Here is a 10,360-nt window from a genome sequence, read left to right on the forward strand (position 1 = left end):
TTAACGGCGTCGGAGTTGTAGTGAAATGGCTGAGAAATGTTTGCAAACTTTGAAAACGGCGGGTGGTGATAAGTGATAAGTGAACGGGGTGAGGGGTTATATAGTGGGGTAAATGTGTGCAACGGTTAAAAAGTTAAACGGCTTTTGAGTTTCCCCTTTTTTCGTTAATTATTTAAGCGTCGGTCAAGCCTCGGGGGAGCGTCGGTCAAGCCTCGGGAAGCGTCGGCCAAGCCTCGGGGGAGCATCGGTCAAGCCTCGGGAAGCGTCGGCCAAGCCTCGGAAGCGTCGGCCAAGCCTCGAAAACGTACACAGGGACGCATCACAAATTTTTATGCGTCGGTGACTAACGCATTTTGGTAACGGAAACGGACGCTTCAACATGTCGGACATGTGTCGCTTGAAAGGAAACGGACGCTTCAACATGATAGTGGGACGCTTCCGAGGCTGTGAGGACGTTCCAAAGACGCAGGAAGGTGACAAAATTGCAAAGACACTTGGTCAACCAACATTTTGATAATTTTCCTTTGTAATAATGTGGAACAAAAGTGTCAACTGGTTAGTCAAACAAATTTTAATTCAGTGTTTAGTTAAGTATAAAAGTGCAGGGGTCATATGTGTAAATAATGAGGATCTGGGAATTAGGAATGTTAAAAAGTTGTTAACGTACAGTTTCTGAAGAGTATCGACTATCACAACCAACCCAACTCAACCTTTCATTAAAAAACCAAAACCCAACTTAATGCAATTTTTCACTCACATTCACAACCTAACCTATATTAATATTTTATTGGATAATTATGATTGTTTATCAAAGAGAACACAATTTAAATGACAAAAAGACAAAAAGACAAAAAAGTATATTATAATATCAAAAAATCGATTGCAACCTATGGTTGTTCTACCGAACTGGTTGAGGAATGAATATAAATTTTACATTTTAAATTACAAATGAGTTTTGTCTTTTTTGATATGTGGCAACGAGCTGTAAAAAATAATCACCATAGTGTATAGTCTAATAGCCGTTAGATAGAATGGGGATAAATAGCAATCAGGGCTTAGTTTCAGACCATTCTCTTGTAATATTTGGTTTTCATGCAATCAGTTGAGTCGTCAATAAAATAGTCAATAAACGTTTAAGCTTTGATTCTAGTTTTATTCTTGTTTTCTTTTCTAAATTTCTCAACAATTACAATATAATTATTTAAACGGAGTTTTATTCAAAGTAAGTTATTTTCTGGTGTCGTAAACTTATATAGTAACGATAAAGTACTTAGTCGAGCTGATACAGGCTAAACAGCATTGATACCGGTACTGATATTCATTTTTATGGTTACAAGTTGGTTTCGGTATTTTCTAGTATTTCCACAATGTGTGTGCCGAACAAGTAATGTACTGTCATAATCGGAATAACCTTCGGTATTACCACAAATCCGACAACGATGTTTTTATATTAATAGCAACCACATCCATGATCGTCAATTCATCATCGAGTATTTCAATTTTTTGAAACGACAATCTTGATGTATTTTAAATATAGTCAATCAGCGTTTGGGTGTGGTTTGTGGGAAAAGTTAACATGGAGTGTTCATTGTAAGTGTTTCGTTGGAATGGGTGATCTAGGAATTGAAACACTTTGTCATCGGTAATGCATATTCTACGCCGATGTGTGTGAATTATGACATGCGCACATATGAGGATGTGTTTTATTTTTATGTGTTGGTTGTCCACGCCCGGAAATGGGTACTCGTGGGCTCACATATAAACACATATTATTATTCTATGTGTAGCCCACATCTAGCCAATGAGTGCGTGAGTACACATTATCGATAAGGGAATGTGTTCCCTAGTGCCCTCAGTGAGCCATTATCGAACCTGCTTGAGTTGCAACAAGTAATTCATAGAGGTCGGAAATATGTATGAAAAAAGAGGTTTAAACAACTAGAAAAATACTAAAGGGTGTTTTTTTTAATGAAGTTCAAGTTCCAAAAAAAAATGTATCAACATCTTTGATTCAAAAAAGATGTTTAAACGACTAGAATAATAATACTAAAAGGGTAGTATAATTCAAAACCGAACACTCATCAGCCAATACCTACCATAAACGTTTTCTTTTGTGATTTATATTCTTTTTCGTACAAGAGACTAAGGTTTCCCCGCAATATGTCGCTCTTAATTTCGTTGTCTAATAATTGAAGGCTTTCCACATAGGTTTCCATCTTGAGGTTGAAAGAATCAGGTCCAAAGTTTTTAAGCTTCATCAACAACCCTGGTTGAATACCTCTGACCACATCATATACATGTGCTTTGTATTCGTAAAGCACAGACCAAGATTCAATATTACAGTACTCTTTCATCACCCGAATCTTCCAACTATCACCACCTGCCCTAGAAACTGTTGGCGGAAGCTGATTGTCATCATCATCTTCATGGTGGGATTCGGGAGGTTTGATAGAGGAATTAGGATTGTTGATTGGATTAACAGACATGATTGAGAATATGCGGAAACAATGAGAGTGAGTAAATGAACAGATAAAAACAGAAACCTTTGAATGTCTTGGTGCCGGAATATGTTACCGGACCGATCATATTTATATGTGTGAACATGACGGTTGAGTTTGGCGGGAAAACTGTCACCGGGCAGTTTTGAATTACCCGCTTATCACCAACATCCACACTTATCAAATGTACCGAAATATAAGTTATATAAGTTATATAAGTAATTACAATTAAAAATCACAAGTATAATTAAGTTTAAGTATCACTTCTAATACTTCCCCCTAAACTTAATTGCGTTTAGCAGCGAACATGAGCACACTTTTATTGGCTTCATCGACAGCTTTCCTAGCCTCCTTAAAATCGAATTTCCTTCGTCTCTTGTGCATATTCCAAGCCCCTTCCCAATCATTGCCTGCATATAGAGCATAGTGACCCATAGCAGCCACATCCTTCACAGCTTCTGCACTTGCACTTCGTCCATGGCAACTTTCAGGCGATGGTTCCCTTTCCTTCATCCTTTCTTTGTCATGTGATTTTTCTTGAACGTCTTTAAACCTGTAGTAATAGACCAAAACATCCAGGTACATGGCATATATTATCCTCATGTACTCTCCATCTTTGTATTCGTATCCCATATCTTTGGCGATTACAGGCCAAAGGTTATCATCGGTTACACTCCGGTAACCACCATCTCTCTCCACAATCATGTAGAGACTCAGCAAATCTATCTTCCGGTTATCAACCATTTGCGGCGGAATGGGTCTTGTTGTTATACCCAATTTGACAGTGATAAACCACTGTAACATTTCTTCGAACTTCCTTTCTAATTCGTGTTTATATTGAAACACAAACTTTCCGTCTTCTATCATTTCTAACAAAGCCTTACAATCATTGAAGTCTTTGAATTCCATAGCCCTTATTATCATAATACTCCAATCCGTCTCATGAGGGGAAACATGTAAATCCTCAAAATACGAATTCAGATAGCCTTCTTTGTACTTTTCGTTCACATCATGCAGATTCATGACTCTTTGTGTTTCCTTTAATCCCAACTCCTCTTCCTTGGACAGCCCAGTAATTTCATTCACTGTATTTACCACCGGAGGCGAGAACATAGGGAATATCTTGCAAGTATCTCCGGTTTTATTAACCGTGAATCCTTGCAAGGTCAATTGGTTCATGCTCAGGACATTTCTGTCCAATTCCGGCGTATAAAAAACGCTTTGTAACCTTAATCTTTTGTTATTTGATTTAATTTCGACAGCTCCTATACCCCGAATAAAGAGAAAATCGTTTTCCCCAGAATTTGTATCAACACCCACTAAATGTTTTATTCGTTTGAAAACATTTAAATTACCGGCATAATGATGCGAGAATGAATTACTGACATACCATATGTCTCCCCACTGACCGCCTTCGGTGCCAGTCACTATCATCTCGTTTCGATCCTCTGCATCCCTTCTTTGAGTCTGGATTCCGGCATTAACCGCTTGATTTATGAGTTGTGTTGCTTCGTCATTTTCTTTTGATTTGCATTCATAAATTTGATGTCCAGACCGGTGATAGTAATAGCATAACCTTACCCGATAATTTCTTCTCTCCCTATCGTTTTGTTCGTCAAAACAGTGTTGACATGGCAACGTTGATGAAGTGGCTCTGATACCACATGTTGGCGGAAGCCGATTGTCATCATCATCTTCATGGTGGGATTCGGGAGGTTTGATAGAGGAATTAGGATTGTTGATTGGATCAACGGACATGATTGAGAATTATGCGGAAACAATGAGAGAGAGTAAATGGACAGACAAAAACAGAAACCTTTGAATGTCTTGGTGCTGGAATATGTTACCGGACCGATCATATTTATACGTGTGAACATGACGGTTGAGTTTGGCGGGAAAACTGTCACCGGGCAGTTTTGAATTACCCGCTTATCACCAACATCCACACTTATCAAATGAACCGAAATATAAGTTATATAAGTAATTACAATTAAATATCACGAGTATAATTAAGTTTAAGTATCCCTTCTAATACTTCCCCCTAACCACCCAATGCAATATTCCATTGAAAAAACACGCCTTCGACGTCACATATTTACAAAACGGAGTAGATAGCGAAAGGGTCGCACTCCAAGAGTCTGTTTTCAAGGAGTAAATAAATGCATGACTTTCATCTAATCCATGTTTGTCATAAGATATAGCCACAATAAGGTAATCATCAGTGATCGGGTCGAAACAAAACCCTAAAGCTAGCCTACGAGATTCTAGAGATTTTAATGAGAGATCCAAACAAGGATGACGTGGCACGATCAGTTTGTGCCTCATTGAAAAGTTCCATAGAATAATATGCTTGTTACACAAACAAATAAGCCCATTGCACGAGCCAACAACTTTAACAGTACGGGTGGATCAGGGAACTTAACCGCTTCAGTAGATTCTCCTAGAATTACTAATGGCAACTTGTCTCTGGGGTATAATGTACAGATGTCTTCGGACTCATAATTTCCGCGATACTTGAGGTGTCTGATGAGGACTTGAGGGTTTTTAGAATTTCGAAGTCGGTAATTGCGGATGAATTTTATAATAAGAATTTGTATTAATTTAGATTAAATATTATTATTTTTAGTATTATTAATAATTTTAATCAATTAAATGAATTAAATGAGAGAATGACAAGTGTCCCAAAATAGGTTTCTTTATTATATAGTATAGATATAGATATAGATATAGATATAGATAGATATAGATATAAATTTAGAGGGATATGAATGATTTTCTTTTATATCAGTAAACGATTATCTGTTTATTTTAAAATTTATTAATATGTTATATTAGTATGGGGTGCCACACATATCTCAAATTCTGAAAAGAGTTAATTTGCTTTACCTTGTTCTTTAAGTTTTATTATGTTTGTTGTCCTTTTGAATTTCGAATTAGTATTGCGTTCAAATCAGGATATATTTAATTTGAATATATAAGTTCCTTAGACTGCAAGTAAAGTTCCGGGTTATATTTTTTTATTGTATCCGTGTTCATTGTTTTTCACTTCATATAAAGAGTTGCAGTAAAGTTCTGCAAATCCGGTTCTGTGTTGTTCTTGATCCACTTGCTTTGTTCGACAACAATGTCCGATGATGTCAGTAATGATTTGATGGTTGATATCTTTGAAAGACTGCCGCTCAAATCCATCATTCGGTTCAGATCACTCTCCAAATACTGGCATTCTCGCATTGCTAGCCCAGAATTCATCCGCAATCACAGCCTTCGTTGTTCTAAAAACCCTCCAAAACTCCTCATCAAACACCACACTTATTGCGGAAATCTCGAGTTCAAAGACATCTATACATTACACCCGCTAGACCAGTTGCCGCTAGATTCAAGTTCTGGCTACATCCGCATACCTGGAGTTGAGTTTCCTCATGGTACTAAAAAAGTTATTGGTTCGTGTAATGGAATTCTCTGTCTGCGTGATAACGGAAGTTATATTAGTCTATGGAACTTGTCAATTAGGCGCGAACTGATAGTGCCGCGGGTTCCTCGTTTAAATTTATCTTCAATGGCTTTAGGGTTTGGTTTCGATCCGATCACTGATGATTACAATCTTGTGGCTATATGTTACAACAAATATGAATCAGATGGAATCAATGCATTTGTTTACTCCTTGAAAACAGATTCTTGGAGGGCGACCCCTTCTCCATCTACCTGGTTAAAGGATGTGAAGTCGAATGCGTGTTTTTTCAATGGAATATTGCATTGGGTAGTTGACGGTTATTTAACAGAACCATCACCCGAAGAGCGCAAACACCCGATTCCTTTTATATTTACATTCGATTTGAATACTCATGTTTGTGGACACATCTTGTTGCCTAGGCCTTGGAGAGTCAAACAGTTAACAACCATAAATGGTTGTCTAGTAGCGGTTTCTTTCGAACGTGCTAATAATTGGAAGATTAGGGTGATGAAAGAGTACTGTAACATTGAATCTTGGTCTGTGCTTTTTGAATTTCAAGCAGATGCTTTTGATGTAATCAGAGTTTTTCAAGCGGTCATTAATGGTGATATAGTGGCATACTATAATGGATCAAGTGTTTATAATCTTCAAACAAGGTTGTTGATGAAACTTTTGAAATTTGGACCTTATTGTTTCAACCTCAAGATGGAAACCTATGCGGAAAGCCTTGAATTATTGGACAAAGAAAGGGCGACGACTTGCGGGGAAACCATATTCTCTTGGACGAAAGAGGATGATCACAAAAGAATTTGTTTATCGCAGGGATTAGATGATGAATGTTTGTTCTTGAATTATACCTTTTAGTACTTTTCTAGTCGTTTAATCGTCTTGTTTGTATCTAGAATTTGGATATCAAGTCAAGCACATCACTTTTTATACATTTTACCCACCTCTATAAATTACTTGTTGCGACTTAAACCTGACATTATCCAATGTGACCCAACCCGTTGCTTTGCCAACTCTAGTATCGATCAATGTATATACAAAACATGATAAGGCTAATAGTAATTTCATGTTTTAGAGGGTTATTTTTACTTTTTGAAGAACGTCTCGTCTCTAATATCTTTGGACTGACTTACTACATTACAAATGGATACCTTTCATTGATACGTTTCAGCTTCTCTAATATCTTTGGACTGACTTACTACATTACAAATGGATACCTTTCATTGATACGTTTCAGCTGGTACACCTTATTCTATACTAATACTAATTATAATATGAATACATTATTTTTGGTAGAAACTATACCACTTCAATATTTTCTTTCATTTGTTTATTGGTTTTAAGAGAAACCGAGTTAAAATGGATAAACTTTTGTTACTCTTTTGCTGCTTCTTTTGTATAACAACTTTGTTTGAAACCAATACAATATCATGTTCTTGTATCAAATAGCCTTTTTCTCTCCTCAAAGGCCAACTACAAAGAACAATTAATAGATAGATAAATTGGTTAGAACAACTGATAATTTAGCTAAGCAAGTTGTAGAAAAAGTCAAAACGGGTGGTTCAGGTTGTGATAACTTTAATACCCTTTAAAATGGGATTGTAAGAATGGGTCCGTAATCCGTCAGAACAGCTCAAAACAGATTGGTTAAACTCAATCCTATTACTAGAACAAACTAAGATTCCATGGCTGTCTAAAGATTATATACCTTTATTTGTTCACTAACGACGTTTATCTTCGAGTTAGAGTTAGAAGTGAAATTGGCCAGGCTATACTCGCTAACTAAATAACCCCATTGGAAATATTAAGGGAAATCATACCATTAGCACTCTTATTTACTCTCTTTTAAGTTTTACATAATTACTAAAGGATCTCACACACACATATATATATATATAAACGTAATATACATGTTTTGCACAACGCGATTGTAACATATGTCACACATGGCTCTTAGATATGTTACACAAAACTTGTTTGTTTGTTTTTTTTTTAAATTGGTTCGTGCTTTTTGATTGTTTTACTCAAGACGCTCAAAAAAATGTATATTATATGTGGACCCATCTCTGAAGGGGCTTGGCGCCCATGAATGCAATGATGGAAGGGGTGAATAACGCCTCCATTGGTGGTGGGGATCGGTGTTTGGCGCCCCAAGGCTGGTTTGGCATGGGGGCGTGAACCAATAACACCTAGCCTAATATTTATAGATTTGAATTTGAATAAATCTAATCATAAATCAAAGATTGCGCCGGATATTATAATTCTATAACTCTAAAATTATTTTTTCATCTTCTCTTATGTCACCCATACATATTCTATTTTTAAATTTGAATACATAACCAAAAAACAATATCAAACATATCATATATTCAAAATATCTATAAATATTTCCATTTAACGATAAACAATAATATCAATCATGTCATATATTATAAAAAATAATATCAATCATATCATATATTTAAAATATCTAAAAGTTTCTTATTAAGTATTATCTAATCTATCTATACTATATAATAAAAGAAATCATTTTCGCGACATTTGTCATTATATTAGGCCATCTCTTATTGATAATTATTGTTTAGTTTAATCTATTCTAATTAATAATAGATAACTCTTCTACTAAATATTATTTAGTTTAATCACCAAAACCAAACTTTGTGATAATATATTATTTATTTTTATTTTCTTTCTTAAAAAAAATTATTCTATTGATTTTATTACATAATTTTTAAACAAATTGTATATAAATTTTAATATTACTTTATATATAAAATTAGATTTATTACAGGTGTTTTCAAAATATAATCTATTTTATATTTTATCACTCAAATAGCTGCTTATTTGCTTCTTGAATAATATGTTTGACCACTGTATATTATGTTCAATAATCATCTCCGTAATCACCATATCTATGGTGTACCGAGTATATCCATTAGTTTTTTTAAATATAAGTTTCTTATAATTTGGTATATAAAATAATATTTATTCAACCCGTGTAATACACGAGGGTTTTTAAAGATATAACTTTTTTTATTATTTGGTAAACAATATTACATTTATTCAACCCGTGTAATACACATAATTTTAAAGAATTACCTTTTTTTATTTGGTATATAAAATTACATTTATTCTACCCGTACAATATATATGGTTCGTATAGATATAATTTTTATTATTTAATATATATATATAATTAAATTTATCCAAACCATACAATAAAGGAGGTTTTTAAAAATATATTGTTTTATTATTTAGTACATAAAATTTATTTATTCAACCCGTGTAATACACGGGGTTATAACCTAGTTTAACTTATAATAAAAGACTCCAAATAATATCACATGGCATTCTCTCCTTCAACCTCATAAATTTCATGTATAATTATTTAATAAATTTCTTTTAATATTAACTAGGTTAGAACCCCGTGTATTACACGGGTTGAATAAATGTAATTTTATATACTAAATTAAAACAATTATTTTTTTAAAAAACTCGTTTATTACACGGGTTAAACAAATGTAGTTTTATATATTAAATAATAAAAAAATTATATCTCTAAGAACCCCATATATTGTACTGAATAAATGTAAATTTATATACCAATTAAAAACTCGTGCATTGTACGGGTTGAATAAATCTAATTATATATACTACATAATAAAAAAAGTTATATTTTCAAAAACACTGTGTATTACACGTGTTAAATAAATGTAATTTTGTAACCTTGTATATTACACGGGTTGGATAAATGTAATTTTATAAACTAAATAATAAAAAAAGTTATATCTTTATAAACCCCGTGTATTATACAGGTTCAAGAAATCCAATTATATATACTAAATCATTATCATCATCATACTCAGTAAATCTCACCAATAGCAAAGCTAAGGTAGGGTCTGAGGATGGTAAGATGTAGACAGCCTTACCTCTATCCCGTAGGAATAGAGAGACTGCTTTCAGTAAGAGCCCCAGCTCGACAGTAGTTTTGCATCATGCCTTGGATATAAGGCACATAAACACTCAACAATCGGGACAAAGACCGATTAGTGCATGGTCTCTTTTGTCTTTCTACTATCAACGCCACCACATGATGATACATGATTAACCGTCCTCCGCTTTTAACGTTATTTTCATGAACTTAGTAAAATAATATTAAAATTAGTGCAATTTCACTTTTGTCCTCCGAGCGTCAACACATATACATTATATGCGTATACCGCAAGCGGGGCGAATCTATATTATATAATAAAAAAAAGTTATATCTTTAAAAACACCATGTATTACACGGGTTAAATAAATATAATTTTGTATAGTAAATAATATGCTATTAGATTCGTTTAAAAAAGCATAAATTTGGTTCGGTTTAATTCGAATCAAGTCATAAACTTGGTTAAGTTTAATT

At 34.1% G+C, this 10,360-nt stretch overlaps 1 protein-coding gene across 1 annotated transcript; it reads left to right on the forward strand.

Moving 5' to 3' along the window:
- Positions 1-5,622: 5,622 nt before the first annotated feature.
- On the forward strand, positions 5,623-6,813 carry LOC110883511 (F-box/kelch-repeat protein At3g23880). The gene has a single exon (XM_022131242.2). The coding sequence runs from the start codon at positions 5,623-5,625 to the stop codon at positions 6,811-6,813; it is 1,191 nt and encodes a 396-aa protein (XP_021986934.1).
- Positions 6,814-10,360: the final 3,547 nt, after the last annotated feature.

The sequence above is a fragment of the Helianthus annuus genome, chromosome 10 (genome assembly GCF_002127325.2).
Source record: "Helianthus annuus cultivar XRQ/B chromosome 10, HanXRQr2.0-SUNRISE, whole genome shotgun sequence".
Taxonomy (NCBI): domain Eukaryota; kingdom Viridiplantae; phylum Streptophyta; class Magnoliopsida; order Asterales; family Asteraceae; genus Helianthus; species Helianthus annuus.

What these genes read in the sequence shown, in the direction of transcription:
- LOC110883511 (XM_022131242.2), top strand. Translation starts at nt 5,623, where the DNA reads ATGTCCGATGATGTCAGTAATGATTTGATGGTTGATATCTTTGAAAGA.